The sequence below is a fragment of the Petaurus breviceps genome, unplaced genomic scaffold (genome assembly GCF_028583685.1).
Source record: "Petaurus breviceps papuanus isolate PSGF00001 unplaced genomic scaffold, PetGlider_PUasm1.0 227, whole genome shotgun sequence".
Taxonomy (NCBI): Eukaryota; Metazoa; Chordata; class Mammalia; order Diprotodontia; family Petauridae; genus Petaurus; species Petaurus breviceps.
The window spans coordinates 10,934,198-10,957,228 of NW_027185896.1; the positions used below are offsets into that span (position 1 = coordinate 10,934,198).

Genomic DNA, 23,031 nt, shown 5'->3' on the forward strand with positions numbered 1-23,031 from the left:
CGGGCTCCCGGAGAGGGTTGGGATGGTGGCAGAAACCGCAAAGCCGCTGCGTGCTTGGTTGGGGCTGGGATGGCAGGGGCGATGCCACGAGCTCAGGGAGCGGAAACGGGAGGCAGGGGCAAGACCAGGAAGCCCTAGACTCGGGCATCCCAGCAGACATTTGCTTCTTTCTTTCTTTCTATTCTCCCTTAATCACCCAAGGTCACAGCGGGAAGGGACTTCCTGGGGTGGGGGTTCATCTGAACCCGAAACAGTTACGGCAACTTGCCCTAGGTGGCTGTGGGGAGTGAGAGGACCCAACTTTGCGGGGATCCGGAGCCCCAGGTTCGGGGGGAAGGGAGAGAGGAAACGTCGGTTGGAGACCAGGAAATAGCAGGGGTGGGGGAAGGCCGAGGAGAGGGCCGTGGGGGAGGGGCCGGGCGTGGCTCGGAGGCTCAGGCTTTGAGCCCAGCTCCCCGCCCGGGGTCGCCGCCCTTCCGCCCAGCCGCCCTAGCTGCGCGGTCCCGCTCTCTCGTTCTCTTCCGCCTTTCTCCCAGCCCCTCCCTAGAAGCGCGTGCCCGGCATCAGGGCACGCGGACTGGGCGTGGCGTCGGACTGTCGCGCAGGGCGGGGCGGGGCGCGGCTGGGGAGGGAGGCGGGGCGCGTGGGCGGTGCTGTGCGCAACGCTCCGTGCGTGCGTGCGTGCGTGCGGCGCGTGGGGCGCGGCGCGAAGCGCGCTGTGCGCCAGGCGGATGTCCGGGCCGGCCGGGCCGGAGCTGGGGAAGGAGATGGCGGAAGGCGGAGGTTGCGGGCAGCGGCCGGACGCGGAGACGCAAAAATCCGAGCTCGGGGCCTTGATGAGGACGGCGCTTCAGCGAGGGGCACAATGGTGAGAGCCCGACCCCCAGCTACGGAGGGCATGTGGTCTGGCACCGGCACCTGGCAGCTGGCACCCGCTCCCGTGGTCCTTCCTCCCCGACCCAGGCCCTGTCCCGCAACCTCTCCAGGCCTTCGGCCCGACCCTGGCCTGCGGTTTTCCTTTCCCCTTTCCTGGCCGGCCTCCCTCCTAGTCGCCGCCGTCCCTTATGTCCAAGGCCAGTCCCGTAGCTCCCCTTCACCAGCCCAGCCCAGTGGCCTTCCCGGGTTCCACCCCGGCCCAGGCCTGGCTCCGGAATCTTCTCAATTACTCCCCTTCTACCCCACCCATCGACCCTTGGTTCCCTTGTCTCCAGCCCAGGAAGAACCCCAAATGCCTTTTGTTCTCCCTTTCCTAAGTCTAATGAAACTCTTACGCCCCTGCTCTAAACCATCCTCTTCAGCCCTTTTCTGGGAAGCCTCTTACCTGAGCCTCCTTTAACGTAGTGCCTGATGCTTGGTAGGTAAGCATTTAGTAAATGCTTGTTGGACTTCCCCATTCGAAGTTTTCTTGTTCCTCTCCAAGGTTTCACATCTTCACTTGTCACGTTCGAGATCTTGGCAGTTTCCTTATTTTTCCTTAGCCTCCTCTATCCCAATCCCTCCAGCTGAGTAATTTTGGACCCTTTAATGTTGAAACTTCCCTCTGTGCCTTTTCCTGACTGACTTGAGCCCCCAGAGGAAAGTAGCTTTGAGGTGAATTTTGAAGGGAGTGTACGAAGAACTAGGTTGTGAGTAATCATAGACAGGTGCTCCAGGGAGTGGGAGCTGGAATAACCAGGGCTAGGAATGAGGGTGTGGGGAAAGATGAAAGATGATGTCTCTCTCTACTGCTTGATTGCTTGAGGACATGTAAGCCCAAGGCAGATAACTTGCATTAATAGAAGGATTGTGGGAGCAGTAAAATGTTTTGGAGAGAGTTGATAGGACCAAAGATAATTTTGGTAACTGCAGTTTGGAGTTGGAGGGGAAAGTGTCCAGGAAGCAGAATTGAGTTGTATTCTAGATATCAGATGACCGAGGCTTATATTGGGATTTGATGTTCAGTTATTTAGAGGAAGAAATGGAGCCATGACTTCTTAGGGTCCTGATGGTATAATATAAAAGATCAAATAAGATGTGTACTGTGCTTTGCAAATCTTAAAGCACTATACACTATATATATGCTAGCTATTTTAAGAAGTGACTAGCTTTGCTGAAAACATTAATATAATGCTCAAGTTTTGTGAGTGGGAATATGTCTTGCACATATTGGATGTATGTGTTGGGCTGGACCTGTGATTTAAAATATGCTGTGAATATTTCCTTATCCACAAAGAGGGACAGCTCTGTAATTTAGAGAGTTGCCTGGAGCTTTTAGAATTTAGGTGAGTTTGCTCAGGGTCACACTGTTAGTAAATGTTGGTGGCTGCATGCCTTTCCCCCTCTCCTTTTTCTGACTCCTTGGCTCTCCATCTATCTGCTAGCTCTCAATCCACAGTCACACTGCCCATCATTTTGCACTTTATGAATTTGTTGAATTGAGTGGAACTTTGTAAAGTAATAGTTACGTTAAAGAGTTTGCAGTGAGCTGTTAACTCAGAGGAGCAGGGCCAGACCAAACTGGCTCCAGGGATACAACAGATTCTAAAGAAAAAGACCCTGGAGAGTTAGAATGTGAACCAAGGGATGTCACTGTTTCCTTCAGAAGAGGAAATTTATTATATTAACAAAACCCTAGATTTTGAGTAACATTCCGATGAGACTTGTGAAGAAATGTCTAAGATCCTTCTAAAGCATGCTCTGCATCATACTGTTAGAATCACACAAAAATTTTTTTAATTTATTAATTTGTTTGTTTCCTTTTAGTTTACAGGATTCAATTCCACAATTCCTTGAATTTCACATTTGGTCCCCCTCCTTCACAAAAATTTTTTAAATGCAGATTTTCATTTTTCAGAATAAGTGAATGAGGTGGTAGGATGACAGGCAAAGTACATTATATTTTAAAATTACATTTATTCATCTTCTGCTCTCTGCCAGAGCATTGTGATACTTGATGGAAGGAATCTTCAGAATTTAGGTAGAAGACAGCCCCCTCATGGAGCCTACAGTTTAACCAAGCAGTAACATTACCAAAAACATTGGGGAGGAATTTCAGTAGGGCCATAGAAGTGTCACGGGCTTCATTGCCTGACACATCAAAAATTGATTACAGAATAATGCATTCGAGTGTATTTAATCATAAAAATTATTCATTACTTTCTAGGATGTACAGATGTCATAATTCAAAGTAGGAGGTTAGAAAGTTGAAGTTTGGGATTGTATGCTAAAATTTACCATTGTATGACTTGAATTTGCATGGTGAATTGTGTATGAGGATCTAATACAGTTCCATATATATGGTAGTTACTGTTAGTTCTGATTCACTGTATTAGTGAAAATGGAATACAGGAATGTACTAGAGTTTCACTGATCTAGGTGGATATAAGTAGTTCTGTGGTTTCAGTTTCTTCCCTGAACTCATTAGCTTTCAGTAAATCCTGAGGGATATACCTTAGAAACTTGTGTTTTACAGCTCTAGAGATTTTTTCCCTCCACATTTAGTTGTAATATTTATTGGAAGTGCTTAAAACACCACATGCCCCAGATTTGCTAAAATTTCCCTAGCTATAAAAAGTAGCAGATTGAATGTAAAATGATAATTATATAGCTTGGCAAGAGAAAGGGAACACAATTGGCACATTTCTATAAATACTAAAAGCCTTACTTAATGCAGCATATGGGTAGGCTTCTATTTGAATGAGCTTGAAGGGCTATCAGAAATATTACAGTGCAGTTAAGCCTACTGAAAAATAGAAACTTATTTCTGTTCACATTTGCAAAACAACTTTAGTATAGATCAGGGCAGAATGCTACCTTGAGTAAATACTTAATTTTAAAACCCCAAATTCAATTCATTTTGCTCATCTCAAGCCCTTTCTCCTTATTGGTATAGGTGAATCCATATTTATGGAGTATGCATTTGCCTTGGAGAAGCTTTTGCCTCTTGAGCTTTTCTATATTAGTCAAATTTTGTCTGTTTTCCTAGGTATCTGATTGACAGCCGGTGGTTCAAGCAGTGGAAGAAATATGTGGGCTTTGATAGCTGGGATATGTACAATGTGGGTGAAAACAACCTGTTTCCTGGACCAATAGATAACTCCGGACTTTTTTCAGGTAAAATGTTATATTGCCTGTTGGAGTGTTAAAAGCAGGACAGCAGAATGAGAGAGCATTTGCTACCAGTAGCATTTACATTGTAAGCCAGATTTCCTTTGGTTTGGATATATATGGAAATGAAGCTTATACCAGAGGTTGGAAATTGATGCTTGTGGTCAGGTATATAGGGGAAACTGTCAGAATGTCAGGAGGAAATTGAACTACTTTCCTCTGGCTGAAGGGTGTTGACAACTTAAAAAATTTCGTTTCATATACTTATTCCAGCATTATACTTTCATGAGGGTAGAAAGGATAGAAAATATCAGAAACATAAACTAAACCTTTGAAAATTGCACCTGAAAGCCTGTCCTTTGGGAACTATAATTTTCAGAGTGAACTGCTTTCTAAATGGGACAAATTGCAGGGTCAGTTAGCATTATTAGAGCCTTTGTTATCTCTTTGACTCTTGTGAGATTCGGCATGTAGTCTGTAAAAATAGTGTGGGGAAAACCCAAATTGAAACCAAGCTAATGAGTTTCAAACAATGGATTGACCAGTGCCAAATTTACATACAAGAGACCATACAAGGCATCCCATGACCTTGTCTCTCATATGAATAAATTATGTGAAGATTATGTCTTTTTTGATGTTAAGACTTTAAGTCTTTTTGCATGTGGGAGTGAAAAATATGTTGGGCAGCATTGAGATGTATTTGAAGAGCTAGATTTGGGGACAGGATACCTGAATTTAAATTCCAACTTCAATACTTCTTAGCAAGTCATTTAGCCTTTCTGAGACTTACCTGCAAAATAATGATTGATAATATAGTTATAATTATAGAGTTATGAATAAAGTATTTTGTAAACCATAAAGTATTATATAAGTGTGAACTAGGAAATCTGGACAGAACTTGTGGGAGTAGTCATTTGGAGGTGGTATTTGGTGATTACAAAACCACTCTTTTTTAGGGGAAGGCTTCAGTTGGAGTCTGTCTGGGAAAGGTTTCAAGACACAGTTCATTCCATTTCTGTTTTATTTTATTAGTTACAGTTTATAAGTAGTGATGATAAACCACTGATCAGGAGGTCTTAAGAGGGTCAAAACTGTTACATTGTGTTTGTATTTAGCTTCTTTAAAAATAAAAAAAAAGTTTTTATTTTGGGCTTAACAAAACGCCAAATAAAATGAGCATTTTCATGTTCGAAGGGGAACAGAAAAACATTATATATGAAACTGTGACTCTTTTATGTACACTTTGTTTTTCCTTTTTTCTTTGCTTTTTTGGAGGGCAGTTGGGGTTAAGTGACTTGCCCGAGGTCACATGGCTAGTTTTTGTGTTAAGTGTCTTGAGGCCTGATTTGAATCCAGGTACTCCTGACTCCAGGGCTGGTGACCTATTCACTGCGCCACCTAGCTGCCCCCTTGTTTTTCCTTTTAAGTGCATGTAACTTTTAGAGCTACCTTACATGTCTGTGGCTTCTGTGCTTTTTAAATAAATGCTTCAATAATCATCTTTGTTTTATTTTTCCTTTTTCATTTTGTCATCCTTATTGATATCCCTAGTCTCCATCTTATGTATCCTGTCTTCTTTCCCCCATTAGAAAAAAAAAGAAAAAGAAAAAAACCCTTTGTAATAAATATACATATTCAAGCTAAACAAATTCATGAATTGACCATGTTTGAAAATATGTCTTGAGTCCATTACCTCTGTCAGGAGGTGGTGGGTAACATATTTCCTCAGTGTTCTGGAATTGTGATTGGTCATTCCATTGACAATGGTTCTTAAATTAAAGCAACTTTCCAAGTTGTTTCTCTTTACAATGTTATTGTATAAACTTGTTCTCTTGGTTCTGCTTACTTCATCCTGCAATCTGTTCACACAAGTCTTGTTTTTCTGAAAATGCCCTTTTTTGGGTAATTTTTTATTCTTTTTAAACTTAAATACCAAATGAGAAAAGAAAAAAAATAACATTTTCATATATGCAGTAGAATGTAAGAAAAGATTTAGTATAAAACAATATATTTCCATTTCAAGAAAGCTTGCATAATAAATACTACACATTTTTTCCAAAGCTTCCGAGCTTTTGTTTGCTTCCCTATAGGTTTTCTTTTGTCCTCTGCTGTGCTCTCTTTATTTTTTCCCCCACCACTCCTCATGCCATAAAGAAGGCTCTAATTAAATTCGGGGACACACACACGCACAGATATATAACTATAAACATAAACATTTATACACCTATACACTCATACACATATATGTAAGACTATACCATGCATATTTCCATTTGTCATCTCTTTCTCTGAAGGTAGATAGCATCTTCTTTCATAGGTCCAGGTCTTTCCATGTTTCTCTAAATCAACCACCTCATCATTTCCTACACCACAGCAATATTTCAACACAATCACATCCTATCTGAGAGATTATCTATGAAAGTATTTTCCCCAACTTTCTGCATTCTTTTTATTTTTGGCTATATTGATTTTATTTATACAAGAAAATTTTAATTTAAGATAATTGCAATTATCAGTTTTACACTTCAACAATGTTCTTGCCTTATAATATAGTTTAAGGTCTAATAACTACTGAATCTCCTTCCTTTTCATCTTTTTTCCCTGGTTTCTTTGAAGTTATTGACCTTTTCTTCTAAATGATCTTTGTTATTTTTTTTTCTAACTCAGTAAGAGAATATTTTTAGTAATTGAATTGGGATGGCATTGAATAAATATATTAGGTAAAATTGTCATTTTTAAAATTACATTGGCTTTACCTACCCTGAATAATAAATGTTACTCTAGTTATTTAGATGTGACTTAATTTGTATAAAAAATGTTTTATGCTTATGTTCACATAGTTCCTATGTCTTTTTTTGGCTGTTATACTCTCAGGCATTTTATACTGTCTAGTTATTTTAAATGGTCTTAAATAATATTGAATGGTAATCCTGACACATAATATAGTTTTTCTGTTTTTCTCTTTTGACTAAATCTATTTTAGCTTTAACTTTGTCTGAGATCATGATTACTACCTTTGCTTTTTTTTTTTTAACATAAATTCTACTCCTTCCCTTTATTTTATCTTTGTGGGTATCTCATTTTTATTGTGTTTTCTGAAAGCAACATATTGTTGAATTCAAATTTTTGCTCTATTCTCCATTTTCATTTTATAGGTAAATTCATTCACATTCTGATCTATTGTATAGTTTCCTTCTTCCTATTTTTCCTCACTGTTCTCACCCTATTCCTCCTCATTCCTCTACTTTTATTTATTTATTTATTTATTTATTATTTTTATTTTTTTTTAAGCAATCGAGGTTAAGTAACTTGCTCAAGGTTACATGGCCAGTTATTTCTGGGTGTGGTGCTGAGTGTCTGAGCCCGGGATTCGATCTCCAGGTCATCCCGACACTGGAGCCGGTGCTCTTAACTCGCTGAGCCACCTGGCCGCCCCTCATTCCTCTACTTTTCTCCTACTCCCTACTTTGCTCTCCTATACCTTAACCTAACTGCGTTTCTAAGAGTCCCTCCATTATTTTCTCCCCCTGTCCTATTCACCTTGCCCTCTTCTTTCTTTCTGACTTCAGGATACTTTAAAATAAAATTTTTTTGTTTATTTTTAGTTTTCAACATTCATTTCCACAAGATTTTGAGTTACAAATTTTCTCGCCGTTTTTCCCCTACCCCAACCCCAAAATATTGAGCCTATTGAATACCTCTTCCCCCAGTCAGCTCTCTCTTATATCTTCCCCTTTCCTTCCTCTAACTTTCTAGTAGTGCAAGATGGATTTCTATACCCCAGTGCCTGTATATCTTTATTTCCCTGTTGCATGTAAAAAGCAATTTTTTTTTAACATTTGTTTTTAAAACTTTGATTTCCAGATTCTTTCACTTCTTCCTTCCTCACCCACCCCCACTGGGAAGATAAGCAATTCAATATAGGTTGTACATGTGTAGTTAAGCAAAATGTTTCCAGAGTAGATATAGTGTGAAAGATTAACTGTATTTCCCTCCATCCTATCCCGTCCCCCCGTTTATTCTGTTTCCTACTTTGACCCTGCCCCTTTTCAAAAGTGTGTGCTTCTAGCTACCCTCTCCCCCCCCAATCTGCCCTCCCTTCTATCATCCCCCCCTCTTTATCCCCTTCCCCACTACTTTTCCTGTAGGGAAAGTAGTGTATGTTATTCCCTCCTTAAGCCAAATTCAGTGAGAGTACGGTTGACCCATTCCCTTTTGCCTTCTTGTTCTCCCCCTTCTTTGTAATAGTTTTCTCTTGCCCCTTTTTTGTGAGATAATTTACCCTATTCTCTCTCTCCCTATCTCCTCTCATTATATTCCCCTCTTACCTCTTAATTTTATTTTTTGGATATCATACCTTCCTATTCAACTGATCCTGTGCCCTTTATCTATGTATACATGTACACATATATACATACTCACTAAAATGTTTTTATATAAATATAAATATATATATATATTTAATATATATTATATACATATGTATGTCGTTCCATCTTTGACCCATTCCCAATGAGAATAAAGTTCCAGCACTGCCCACCTTCTCCTCCCTAGCTTTTTCAAAATTATTAATTCTTCCTTTTATGCCTCATTTATATGAGATAATTACTCCTTTTTATCTCTCCTAATGTAGGGGTTTTTTTTAGATCTACCCTATCATACACAGTTCAAACTACCCAAATAATGATGACACTCATAACAACACTGATAACATTTTCACCTTATAAGTAAACAGTTTGACCTTATAATTGATCTTTAATGTTTACCTTATATTTCTCTTTAATCTCATGTCACATTTTCCATTTTCTCATGTTTTTGTTAAAAATATTGAAAAGTCTTTCAGTTCAGTTAAAAATCCATTTTTTTTTCCTGTTCAGGATTATACTTAGCTTTGCTAAGTTAATCCTTGATCATAACTCCAGCCCTTTTGCTCTGCAAAATATAGTATTCTAAGCCCTATGGTCCTTCAACATAGTAGCTGCAAGGTCTTGTGTAATCCTTCATGTAGCTCTGTGATATTTAAATTGTTTTTTTTCTCATTGCTTGCAATATTTTGTCCTTAACCTGGGAGCTTTGAAACTTGGCTATGAAGTTGCTGTAAGTTTTCCTCCTGGGATCTCTTTTAGGTGGTAATCAGTGGATTTATTTCTCTAGGCAATTTTCCTTGATAATTTATTGTAATTTAGGTTGACTATTCTCATATTATTTCTCCTCCATATCAGTTTTTCTCATGAGATGTTTCACATTGTCTTCTATTTTTCATTCTTTTGATTTTGTTTTATTATTTCTTGGTATCTTTAGAATGTCATTAGGTTCCCCTTGCCCAATTCTAGTTTTCAAGTAATTATTTTCTTCCTTCAAGTTTCTGATTCAATATTTCAAATTGGTTGACTTTTCAAAATTTTCTTGATTTTCTTGGGTTGCTCTTTTTTTCCCCTAATTTTTCCTCGATGGCCTCTTACTTGATTTTTAAAGTTCTTTTTAAGTTCTTCTAAGAACCCTTTTTAAAAAAAAAATATTTATTTATTTTTAGTTGTCAGTATTGATTTCCACAAGACTTTGAGTTACAAATTTTTCTCATCTTTCCCCTACCCTCCACCCCAAAATAGCAAGCCTACTGAATACCCCTTCCCCCAATCTGTTCTCTCTTATATCCTCCCTCATCACCCACCTAACTTTCTAGAAGAGCAAGATGGATTTCTGTACCCAAGTGCCTGTATATCTTATTTCCCCGTTGCATGTAAAAAAACCGCAATTTTTAAAAAACATTTGTGTTTAAAACTTTTGAGTTCCAGATTTTTTCCCTTCTTCCCTCCTCACCCACCTTTATTGGGAAGATAAGCAATTCAATATAGGTTGTACATGTGCAAGAACTCTTTTTGAGCTTGGGACCATTTGAGTAGCCTTTTTAGCTCCACTATCTTCCTCTGAATATGAACCCCAATTTTCTTTAACCCATAGTAGCTATTTTTGATTGGTTTCTTTCTAGAACTTTGCTGGCTCATTTTTATTTTTATTTTGTCTTTCAGCAGCTATTAGTATATTTAAGTTCTAGACCTGATGTGTGGAGATTGATGACTGAGCCTCAGGTCTTTCTTACTGATTGTTTTCTGAGGTTGGTTCCAGGGCCCAGTCTTGCACTCTCCACTCCCAAGTCAGATCTAGGGCCCTAGCCACACTGCCCTGCAAATGCTCTTGCTCCTTGCACTCTATCCAGTGGCTACAAACTACAGCTGTCCTCTCTCTTTCCTGGAACACTCTGCTCTCCTGCAAGTGGCCACAGCCAGCAGGGCCATCCCCTGCCTCACTCCCACCTCCCATCCTCTTATTAGACGTGTCAGCTCCTTCTCCACACAGCCAAAGCTACAGCCCTAGATATGTCTCGTCAGCACAGCTGTGTTTGGTGACCCTCGACTGTGGAAGGTCAATCCTCTCCAGCCTTCTGAACCCTTCTGTTGGTGAAGTAAATGTTTCCAAGGCTGAAAATGCCTTCCAGCCCCCAACAACTACCCTCAGCTTGTTTTTTGTAGATTCCTTAGGATTAGCCTGGAGGTGTTTGTACTTCACTCTGGCCAAATCTCTTCTCCTAGAGGTCTGGTCTTGGGTTGTTTTAGGAGGACAACTGCTTAAATCCAACTTTTGTATATTTTTGCTGCTCTACATTCCCTCTAAGGACAATGTTCTGCCTTTTTTGTGGAGGAAATTTAGAGAGCTCAAAGTTTTCTTACTATTCTGCCATTTCCCCCTTTTTATTTCTTACTGGGCAATACTCTTATATACTTGTGCCATCATTTGTTCAGTTATTCCCTAATCACACCTGCTTATCCTTTTATACTTATAGAACAGTCTTTTTCTTCTCTCTCTCTCTCTTTTTTTGCTTTTTTTTTGTGAGGGGGGAAGGCAAGGCAATTGAGATTAAGTGACTTGCCCAAGGTCACACTACTAGTAAGTGTTAAGTGTCTGAGGTCACATTTGAACTCTGGTCCTACTGACTCCAGGGCCAGTGCTCTATTCACTGTGCCACCTAGTGGCCTTAGATCCCACTTTTCTAACGAGTCAGGGAAGGAAGTGTTTTTCATTATTTCTTCTGAGACATTATAGAAGTCAGCTACTTTTCACTTCTTTTCTTTACGTTATTTTAGTTACTGCAAATATTGTTCTCCTAGTTATTTCATATAGGGCTTCCCATGCTCATTCAGTTTATCATATTACTTGTTTCTTATTCTGTAGCAATATGGCAGTACATTTATATGCCACAGTTTGTCTAGCCATTCTGCTGTCAGCGGACAGCTTCTCTTCCCTCTCAATTCTTTGTTACCACAAAAAATGCTCTTAAGAATACTTGCTTTATTAGGGATTTTTTCCTCTCAAGGGCTTGTTCCTTCTAAGATAACATGTTATTGTTCTTTTTTTAAACATCTTAGCTACTATGTGTGTGTGTAAAAATAAAATATAGCCTTATAGAATGTGAAGGAATTTACAGCTTATCTAGTCCCACTTTGTGTTGGAAGCAAGATTCTTTTCTACATTGTCACTAACATGTCTATCTAGCCTCTGCTTGAACACTGAATGATGTTACTTGGGAAAGTTGGCACAGCATTGAATTTGATAAATTAATTAAGGTTCTTTGGGATTGATGATATAGGAATGGGGTATTTCTTTTGACAAGGAATCTCCTACGAGGTCTTCATGCTGTTGGTCACTCTGATGATTAGACCTATTTGCTTATTATCAGGGTTGATGTGAGTGGTTTTGGAATGCAAAATTAAAATTAGGAAACTTTGAGGAAAACATTACTCAGTGTGCGCATATTGCATTGGACACACATACATACACATACGTTGTGTGTGCATGAATGTACACATACACATGCTCCATATATTAGTGTGTCCTGATGGCAGCAGCAGAATTTCATAGTTTAGATTCCCTCTTTTTTTTTTCCTCCATTCCTTCTCCTGGTCTCTTTTAAATTGAATCCTTGTGGTAAGGTTGGTGCTGCTTTGTTTATTATTCTTCCTCTCCATTCACCTCTGCCTAAGAAACTTGTAGAATGGAAATTTATATTTTGAAATTATGGTATGGTTTTAGCAATGGTGAGCCAATGGCATGTTCTGGGAAACTGCTTTGAGAACTCCAATTTGATACCTCTCCCTTGATTGAAGTATCATAATACTAGTGTGTTAATGAGAATGGTTTGCTATATTCTGGCTAGGGAGTTTGACATCAAGTGTGGCTGGCTGAATCCCAGCCAGAGTGAATTGAACTTGGCATTTTCAGTGTCCATAATGTTTGAATAAATGGATGAAAAATAATGTATTAAATGCTTACTATGCACCAAGAACCATGCTGAGCACTGGAGGTGAAAAGACAGTTCCTTTCTTAAGGAACTTACATTTAACGGGGAAGAGATGACTTTGAACTGAGGGCACTTTGCATGAGAAAACTGTAGGGATAGTTAGTGGCACCATGTAGAGTAGATTGTGAAACATTCTATACAGGAGACATGACAGAGCTGGTTATAGTCCCTAGTTTCAGATCTGGAGTGGGAGGGAGGGGACTAGGATACTCTCAAAGTAGTTGGAGAGGATATGAGATGGCCTGGGAATAAATTGGAAATGAAGCAAAACATAGTTGGGGCTTTTCTGAAATAGTGACCCAGGAAATGCAGTCACCAGTTAGGAGAGCAGGAGTCCCATGACAGAAGTTTTAGAGATGAAATGGTGGAAGGAACCCTTAAAGGCATGGTCTCATGTGGGCAATTGGTCCTCCTGTGAGGAGATGGCCAGAGAATAGGGAATAAAATGAGATTCCCCTACACAGCTGTAGTTGGTAAATAATTAGGGTAAAAATTCATTTCTTACCTATTAAGAGAAGAAATGCTTAAAATGTATTTGGGATTTTTTTTTGGATAATCAAACTCATTGCTGAATGATTATTCTATAGACAAAATGATGTAAGTGAGGGCAGTCATATGAGAATACCACCAGGTATTATAACAATTACTGTATGTTAAAAAACACAACAGCAACAAAATAAGTACACAGAAAAGAAATCAGAAAGGAACACAGGACAGATGATCATTTTGTTCTTTTTTTTTTTTTGGCCTTTTGGAAGGCAATTGGGGTTAAGTAACTTGCCCAAGGTTACATGCCTAGTTTTTTGTGTGGGTGTTAAGTGTCTAAGGCTGGAATCGAACTCGGGTTCTCCTGACTCTGGGGCCGGCGCTTTACTCACTGCGCCACCCAGCCACCCCTGTCATTTTGTTCTTTATAGTGATTTATATAGTGATCAGTTGATTAGAGAACTTACTGTCAACACTTTAGCTCATATTGCCCCTAAATCATGCTATGATTCTTGTATTTCTGTACGTCCTCCATAGAGGTTCCATCCAATTAAGTGCAACAAAGAGTAAATTTATAATATTATTTGAAGTAAAATCAAGTTGTAAGTAGTTTAGATGTTATGACTTTATTTGGGATTCATTACCATAATTGTTTATATTTGTTTATAATGTTTTTAAGTTTATGAGTTAAAAAAAAAAACATACATATATATTTTGCCTTTTGCAGGGCAATTGGGGTTAAGTAACTTGCCCAAGGTTACACGGCTAGTTTTTTTTTTGTGTGGGTGTTAAGTGTCTGAGGCTGGAACTGAACTCTGGTCCTCCTGACTTAGGGGCCAGTGCTTTATTCACTGTGCCCCCTAGCTGCCTGAATTAAAAATGTGCATAATCCTTTATTATGCTTCACAATAATGAGGAAGAATAAATGAAATACTTTGAGCTCTTCAGAAACTGCCATAGAAATGCCAACGTAAACGAAATCAATTACTGTATCATTACTATATCAAGCAAGTGTTTAAGTACCTATGGGTCTTGAAAAAGTGTCTGCTAAAAAGAATGTACTATATATATGAAAGGGTATATATACACATATGGGATTTTCCTTGGCACCATTGTTTCCCATTTCCTCAAAACCTTAAGTTCTGTTGTGTTTTCCTATCTCTGACCCTGTGGAGAATTCTACTACATCTGTCTTCGTAGATGTGGGAATTTTTAGAGCAAGAGGAACTGTACATAAAAGTGGGTCAGGTGGAAATTATTGAATTATTCACAGTGAATTTCAGTTATTGAATTATTCACTGATCATTGAGGAGTGCAACTTGCTGGGATGTGGGGAAGAAGGGGCCTCCCTTTACTGGTTCCCTATTTCCAATGCTTAGCATAGTGCCTGAAACATAGGAAGTGCTTAATAAATGGTTGTTGACCTGAAGGATAAAATATAAAAATTTTAGCCTACTTCCTCCAGAGTCTGTCTCTGATTTACTTCTAGCTTTATCACATGCTGTTCCTCTTTATTCATTCTTTTTTTTGGCTTTTTGGAGGGCAGTTGGGGTTGTGACTTGCCCGAGGTCACACGGCCAATTTTTGTGTTAATTGTCTGAGGCCAGATTTGAACTCAGGTTCTCCTGACTCCAAGGCTGGTGCTCTGTTCACTGAGCCTCCTAGCTGCCCCAGTGGGATAGAGTGGGATCACTTATTTTTATTTTGTCTTATTTTATTTTATTCCTCTTTATCCATTCTAAGATCCAGCTGAATTAGGTGATCCTCTCTTTCTGCCCTCTGTCTTAATTTCTGCCTGTTGAAATCTTCCTTCAAGGCACACTTCAGGTGCTACCTTTGCCAAGATGAATAATACCCTGGTTCCCCCAGCTTTTAGTGACCTCTCTCTTTTTTTTTTTTTTCTTTTTGGAGGAGGGAAGGCTGGGCCATTGGGGTTAAGTGACTTGCCCAAGGTCACAAGGCTAGTAAGTGTTAAGTGTCTGAGGCTGGATTTGAACTCAGGTCCTCTTGACTCCAGGGCTGGTGCTCTATTCACTGTGCCACCTAGCTGCCCTGGTGATCTTTTGTAAATTTTATTCAGAGCACTTTGGATCTCAGCCTTGCCTTCATCACACTTTGCTTTGTTATCAGTCATCATTATTTTTCATTTTTGTATTACTAGAACTTAGCAAAAGGACGTTACACATATTCTTTAATATTGTTGAATTGAATATGGTCTTTTTTCTCCTCTCCTCCTCCTTCTTATAGGAAAAAGTAAAAGTAACTGAGAACTGAGGCCCAGAGAAGGGAAATGTGCTCAGCATTTCACAACTAGTAAATGGCCAGATGAGAAGGCACCAAGAGGTAGAAGGGAATAACTTTTAATGATTGCCCAGAAAACCTCCTGCTAAGGGTAGGCTTATGTGTCCTCGGTGGTGTTTACACTGCTTTCCTAACTTCCTTTGCTGCTTTGGTCTGATCAGTACAGGACATTTGTTTCTTAAGCCATGCAGGGAAATATAACTTCAGGAATACCGACCAGTTCATACAGTAGCTTTCACACTCATTTTGATATTCTACAGTGCCTCTCTTACTTCTTAGTGTGAGGATAAGTTACTTACCTAATGGAGCCTTTATGCAGGCTCTTCCCAGGCCTGGAATGCACCATTCCTTCCTGTGTCTCTTAGAATTCTTGCTTTCCTTCAAAGCTGAGCTGAGGCACTCCCTTTTCTTTTTTTAAAGTTTTCAACATTCACTTTTATAAGATTGTGGTTTCCATATTTTTCTCCCTCCCTCCTCACCCTTCTGCCCAAGACAGCAAGCAGTTTGATATAGGTTATACATGTACAATCATATTATATTTTCACATTAGTCATGTTGTGAAAGAAGAATCATAACAAAAGGGAAAAACCATGAGAAAAAAATTAAAAAGTGAAAATAGTATGCTTTGATCTTCATTCAGACTTCATAGTTCTTTTTTTGTGGGTAGAATTTTCCATATTGAGTCTTTTGGAATTGTCTTGGATCATTGTATTGCAGAGAAGAGCTTAGTTTATCATGGTTGATCATCACATAGTGTTCAGGCAGTCTTCTATAGGAAATCTTTCCTCTTTCCCTCAGTTGTTAGTGCTTTCCTTATTAAAAGGACCTTGTGTCAATTTCATTTATATTTTATGCATGCTTCTATGTGTTGTGTACATTCATATGTATATACTTGTCTGTACATGTCATACACATGTATGCATACACACAAGTGCACATATGTGTGTATACAGAACATACATGTGTGTATGTTCTGTGAGCCACAAAATTCCAATCTGTAACAAAAATCATTGAGACAGAGCCCCAAGCATGATCAGTCAATTTATTAGGAGTGCCAGTGATCTCTAATCAATTAGTCCAAGATGTTCCTCAGTCACCCCTCTGCTTGAGGAAAATTGCTATTATAGCCATTGAAGCAGCATCAAAATAGAATGAGAAGGTATAATCCCATGATTAGTCAATTCCAGAAGTGGGGAAGTCTCATGATTGTTTAAGGAAAATGTCCATAAATCATAACTACTTTGTCAATAGGCCTTTCCCAGGTCCTTAGCTGCAGGTCATCAACTATAGGCCATCAATTATAGGCCATTTCAGCCAGGACTTTCCAAAGGTCATGAGACCCTGTCAGTAACATGTCAGGGCTTTCCACAAGTCATAAGACCCTAGCCTAGTGTTTGACTAACAGTATTTTAGGGTCCAAGGAAGTTGTGGTTTTGAAGCAAAAGTCACTAGGGAGTGATGGAAGTGATTCATAGGGGTAAAGGGGTTTTGCTGAGTTTTATGACCTTTATTTCAAGCAACATACTTAGGAGTGTGGGAGGAGGACATTACTAATACAATAAGTTTTGTTTTTTTTTTTAAAGCAATTGGGGTTAAGTAACTTGCTCAAGGTTACACGGCCAGTTATTTTGTGTGGGTGCCAAGTATCTGAGGCCGGAACCGATCCCTGGTCTCCCAGTGCCGGGGCCAGCGCTCTTACTGCGCCACCTGGCCGCCCCAAAAAGAGCCACTCCTTTTATTTATTTATTTATTTTGCTTTTTGGAAGGCAATTGGGGTTAAGTGACTTGCCCAAGGTCACACAGCTAGTTTTTGTGTTAAGTGTCAGAGGCCAGACTTGAACTCAGGTCCTCCTGACTCCAGGGCCAGTGCTTTATTCACTGCGCCACCTAGCCGCCCCAATACAATAAATTCTTAACCCAAGTCAATACATGTTCTTATAACAGGCTTAATTAACACAGCATGAATCTATCTGGTAAATCTAACACAATAGAATCATCAGTACATAATGGATGAACTTGTTGTCTACATAACTCTTATTTTTATATCATTAACTTAATCAAACAACTCTGTTCTCCTTACAATCACTGATACCCATTAAATCAAAGTGATCTGAGTAAATACTGATTAAATTGAGTAGGAGTATCAAAATTATCTTCACAATGCTTATCTTTGTTCTATGCTGGACATGTATACACACGTGCTCAAGGTTACACGGCCAGTTATTTTGTGTGGGTGCATTTTTTTCTTTTTTTTTTTTAAAGCAATTGGGGTTAAGTAACTTGCTCAAGGTTACACGGCCAGTTATTTTGTGTGGGTGCCAAGTATCTGAGGCTGGGACCGATCCCTGGGTCTCCCAATGCGGTACATGTCTCAGATAAAACTTCAGTTTGATGGCAGGTACTCTTTTACCTTTGTCTTTATCTTCCTTTCAACCAGCACACCTATCTGTTCCTGGTATGGAGCTGGGATCTACTGCTGGTAGTTGGATTTTGTATGCATTTTGAAGTTTGAGTGCTTTATGTAAACACCTTGTTTGAGCCTTGCAATGATGTGAGACAGGCTTTACATCTATTATTTCCATTTTACAAATGAGGAAAAAATCTCTGAGGTTAAATGACTTGCTACATTGCTGGCAAGAGTAGATAGAAATAGCACTCTATCCCCTATACCCCCAATCAGTTTATCTAATGTAGGACTTCTTGTATCATCTTTTTTTTTTTTTAAATGCTTTATTAACTTCTGATTTACAAGGTTCGTTTCCGCCAGATTTTGAGTTACAAATTTTCTCCCCGTTTTTCCCCCACCCATCCCCCCAAAACAGCAGTCCCACAGGATATCCCCACCTCTGATCTGCTCTCTCCCATATTTTCTCCCATACCGGTTTCAACTTTTCGAGTAGGGCATGGTGGATCTCTATATTTCCCAATTACATGTAAAACAATATTGATAATAGTATATATATATTTAAACATTTGATTTTAAAACTTTGAATTCCAGATTCATTCCCTTCCTCCCTTATCACCCACCCTTACTGGGAAGATAAGCAGTTCAGTATAGGTTGTACATGTGTGGCTAATGCAAAACAATAACATAGCAGATATATTGTAAAAGACTGACTATATTTCCCTCCCTCCTATCCCACATCCCACTTGTTCTATTCTCTACTTTGATCCTGTCCCTTTTCAAAAGTGGGTGCTTCCAACTTCCCTCCCCCCCAGCCTTCCCTCCCTTCCATCATCCCCCGTCACATCCCCTCCCCCCCCTATTCTCCTGGAGGGTGAGATCCCCTATTTAGTGTGTATTTCCCTCCCTCCTCAAGCCAGATTCAATAGGAATAAGGTTGACCCATTCCCTTTTGCCTTCCTATTCTTCCCCTCCATTGTAACCATTTTCCCTTGCCTCTTCTGTATGAGATAGTTGCCCCACTCTGTCTCTCCCCATCTCCTCTCATTATATCCCTCTCACCTCTTAATTTCACCTTTTAAGTATCATCCCTTCCTGTTAAATTGGTCCCGTGCCCTCTATCTATGTATACCTGTAAACATATATACACACATTCACATATGTATTCATATGCCTGCATACCCTCATATAAAGACATATATATATAATATATATATTTCTAATCCCTTCAACTACTGAGAAAAGTTTCATAAGTTACAATTATTGTTTTTCCATGTAGGAATGTTATTAGTTCAACTTTGGCCAAGTGGCTCAGCAAGCAAGAGCACCGGCCTCAGTGCCGGGACAACCCGGCTCAAATCCGGGCCCAGACACCCAGCACCACACCCAGAAACAACAACTGGCCGTGCAACCCCGAGCAAGCCACTCAACCCCAATTGCTTAAAAAAAAATAGTTCAACTTTGATAAGTTCCTTATGATTTCTTTTCCCTGTTTACCTTCTCATGCTTCTCTTGCTTCTTGTATCTGAATGTCAAATTTTCTATTCAGCTCTGGTTTTTTCAGCAAGAATGCTTGAAAGTCCTGTATTCCACTGAATGACCATATTTTCCCCTGAAACAGGATACTCAGTTTTGCTGGGTAGGTGACTCTTGGTTTTAATCCCAGCTCCCTTGACCTCCGGAATATCACATTCCAGGCCCTTCAATCCCTCAGTGTAGAAGCTGCCAGATCCTGGGTTATCCTGATTGTGTTTCCACAATATTCAAATTGTTTCTTCCTGGCTGCTTGTAATATTCTCTCCTTAATCTGGGAATTCTGGAACCTGGCTATAATATTCCTAGGAGTTTTCTTTTTGGGATCTTTTTCAGGAGGTGATCGGTGGATTCTTTCAACCTCTATTTTGCCCTCTGGTTCTAAAACATCAGGGCAGTTTTCTTTGAGAACTTCCTGGAGGATGCTTTCCAGGCTCTTACTTTGGTCATGGCTCTCAGGCAGTCCAGTAATTTTTAAATTATCTCTCCTGGATCTATTTTCCAGGTCAGTGGTTTTTCCCATGAGATATTTCACATTGCCTTCTATTCTTTCATTTGTTTGGATCTGTTTAACAGCATCTTGATCTCTCATAAAGTCATTAGCTTCCATTTGCTCCAATCTAATTCTGAAGCAATGATTCTCCTCAGTGAGCTTTTGAGATTCTTTTTCCATCTGGCAAATTCGACTTTTTAAGGCATTCTTCTCCTCATTGCCTTTCTGAGCCTCCTTTGTCATTTGAGTCAGTCTGTTTTTTAAGGTATTATTTTCTTCAGTCAGGCTGTTGACTCTCATTTCATAATTTTCTTGCATTGTTCTCATTTCTCTTCCCAATTTTTCCTCCACTTCTCTTATCTGCTTCTTAAGGTCCTCTATGGCCTGTAACCAGCTTGTATTTTCCTTTGAAGCTTTTGGTGCAGGAGTTCTGACTTCACTGATTTCCTCCTGTTCCATGCCTTGCTCCTTCTTATCCCCAAAATAGGAGTGTAATGTTGGAATCTTCTGTCTGCTTTGTTTCCTTTGCCTGCTCATTTTGCCACTCAGTGATTTGACTTTTGGGCTTTTTGCCACAGTAGGACTCTGCCACCAGACAGGGGAGTTTTCGTCCCAAACGCTGGGGTTTTCTCAGCTGCCGGAGGTATTAGATGGGTGCCCTCTCTGAGGTCTCCACACGCTCTGGCAAGCTGGACACACACCCCAGGACCTCCACCCTAGACTGCAATCCAGATCCAAGCAGGTTAAAGCAAGAGCGATGACCCCTCAGACTGGTGCTTGGTCCCCCTACACTATGCAGGCCAGGAGCTGAAGCCACCACGTGGCACTGGCAGGCTGTGCCGGGGTCTCAGCGGTTTCTCGCCCCAGAGGTAAAAGCCACGCACTCCCACTTACTGGGTCCCAAAGTCCAGAATGCACTGGCCTCTTACCTTGTCCTTCGCATCTATGTGTTGATAAATCTGGAAACAGCCACAGCTGCTGCTGATCCGGAGTCCCTCTGGCTGTCGGCTAGTCAGGCCTGCCCTGGGGCTAAAGCTTCGGCGTGGGGCTGGGCTAGGCTCCCAGAGCGCTGCGCTGGCCGATTCCTGCTGGCCTGCTGGGCTGTTCTCAGCGGGAAGTTAGCTTCTCTGTGTCATTTTGTGGGTTCTGCAGCTCCAAAGTTTGTTTAGAGTCCCCTTTTTACATGGATTGGGGAGGGTGGAAGCCGGAGCTGCGGGAGGGTCGTGCTTCTACTCCGCCATCTTGGCTCCGCCCCCGACTTCCTGTATCTTCAGCCATTATAGACTTCAGAACATTATAGACTTAGAAGGTGGTAGTAGAATATGGCTATTATAGTCTGGTCTCCAGATGAGGGAGGAATGATTCTTCATCAGTTTTTGCTGGTGATGTCTTTCATCTTGAGTTTGACATAGTAAGTTTGAATTACTTATGTATTGTTGACTCCTTTTATGACAAATAAAAATTTTGTTTCTATTTAAAAATTCTATTTTATGAAGACTTCGTGGGAACCTACTTAAATAATGGTGATTGTGGTGGTTTTATGGAAAGCCATGGATGTTTTTCACGTTCATAATTAAAAGAAATTGTTTTAAAGAAGGAAATGCTAAAGGATCACTTGATATGAGACAAAACATGGAGGGCAGTTTCAGTTTGCTCAAATGGATGAAGTCACAGGTTCCTCAGAGTATCCAGAAATCACTTGAAACATATTCCTTCAGAGAAGGGCTGCATATCTCATGATTTTTTTTTTCTTTTCTTTTCAGATCCTGAAAGTCAGACCTTAAAGGAACATTTAATTGATGAGCTAGACTATGTATTGGTTCCTACTGAAGCCTGGAATAAATTAGTGAACTGGTATGGCTGTGTAGAAGGGCAGCAGCCTATAGTGAGAAAAGTAAGTGCTTTGTACTGTTATGCTTGTATAACCCCCTATGGTCTGGTATTTCTGTTCTTCACAGAGTTCGATTGGAGGACAAATCTGCCTGCTTGTGCTGGATTCAAGTTAAGCTAAACAGACTTAATTGAACTGAATGAAAGTGTTTTTGTCCTTTGACTTCCCACTTCTCTGCATCTGGAAATTATTCCAAATTCAGTTTTTTTGGGGGGAGAGGGGTGTTGTAGAAGTGAGCAGTAGCAAAAGTAGCATTATTGTTATTGTCAGTGTGACTGGCATCAGAACAGCATTATTGCTGTTTAGTTTACGGTAAGTATAGCATTCATCTAAGCATAGTTGTAGTCTGGATATAGGAGAGCCATAATAGTGAAAGGTCTATTTGAAGTAAATATTTCAATACTTTGCACCTCATTTCCCTTAAAAAAGTCAGATACTTGTATTTTTCATTGCTTGGACTTTGGGTAACACCCATGAACAATTCTAAAACCAAGATTTTACAGCAGGGTAAATTTGAGCCTCTGGGGGATGAGCAGATTCCTGTGGTTCAGTAGACACATATATCAGTAATCCTGATCCTTAGGAAGGCCTGGCCCCTAAATATGTAGACACAAAAGTGCTACGACTTCCACCAAAGCTATGTCTCTCACAGAGATCCATATATTTTGAAGGCTTCTACATTTTTCACATTTGCTTTATTCCAACATAGGAGAATTTCCATCACTCTAATGCCACATGGTGTTTTAGTATTGTGCAAGTCTCTTGGCTTTGCATACTTTGTATATTTCCTTCTTCAAAATATAGGAAGGAGAGTTGTGGTTAAACTAAGCTGCTCAGAATCACCACGGGGTGAGGAATAACTTTTTCAGTAGTTAGGAATCTGGGCTCTTGAGTAGGTTCTAGAGTAGACAGGAGAAGGAAAAATAGTAGGTAGTTGTTTGATTTAATTTCCTATACCCTGTAAGCTATGATAATAGCTTTGACAGTAGGCATTATCTTGAACATTCTGTACACATGTTCAAACTTATAAACACTGAGTATACCCATTTTTTGGTATCTGACTCAAGAGCTAAGTTTATAGGCACATTTGATGATCCTTTGTTTTTGTAATCATTTCACTTGTAACAGAAATGAATTCATTTTTGAGCCTTTGTAATGTGGTAGATGTCTCTTTACTATGTTAGAAATATGTACAGTAAAGTTTACTTGTTTTAAAGTAGACTGCGGCTAACCTGACCTTCCAGCGTCGCCTATGGGCCTCTGTCATATCTACTTTCTCTTTTAGGAGATTGTAGTGTGACTGCTGCCTCTTTGGCACTGGCTATGTGAAGGCAGGGCCTTCTTTTCCATTTCCTAGTGGAACTTAACCTGTGGGGTAGACTTTCTGTTGGTGTTCTGGACAGTGTCTTTTATTTTAATCTGTAGATCCGGTTACCTAGCCACTCAGGGAAGGTGATTCATGTTTCAATGTTAACTTGTTG

General features: G+C 40.0%; 1 protein-coding gene across 3 annotated transcripts in view; it reads left to right on the plus strand.

Moving 5' to 3' along the window:
* The first annotated feature begins 691 nt into the window (after positions 1–691).
* USP4 (ubiquitin specific peptidase 4) overlaps positions 692–23,031 on the plus strand; it is a 68,486-nt gene continuing 46,146 nt past the window's right edge. For 2 of the 3 annotated variants that reach the window (XM_069095720.1, XM_069095721.1), the window contains exons 1-3: positions 693–868; positions 3,965–4,092; positions 21,423–21,553. In XM_069095720.1, coding sequence (XP_068951821.1) covers positions 732–868; positions 3,965–4,092; positions 21,423–21,553 — 396 coding nt within the window. In that variant the 5' untranslated portion in view covers positions 693–731. Of the gene's footprint in view, positions 869–3,964; positions 4,093–21,422; positions 21,554–23,031 lie in introns of all 3 variants that reach the window. The other variant, XM_069095719.1, reaches the window with a different exon arrangement.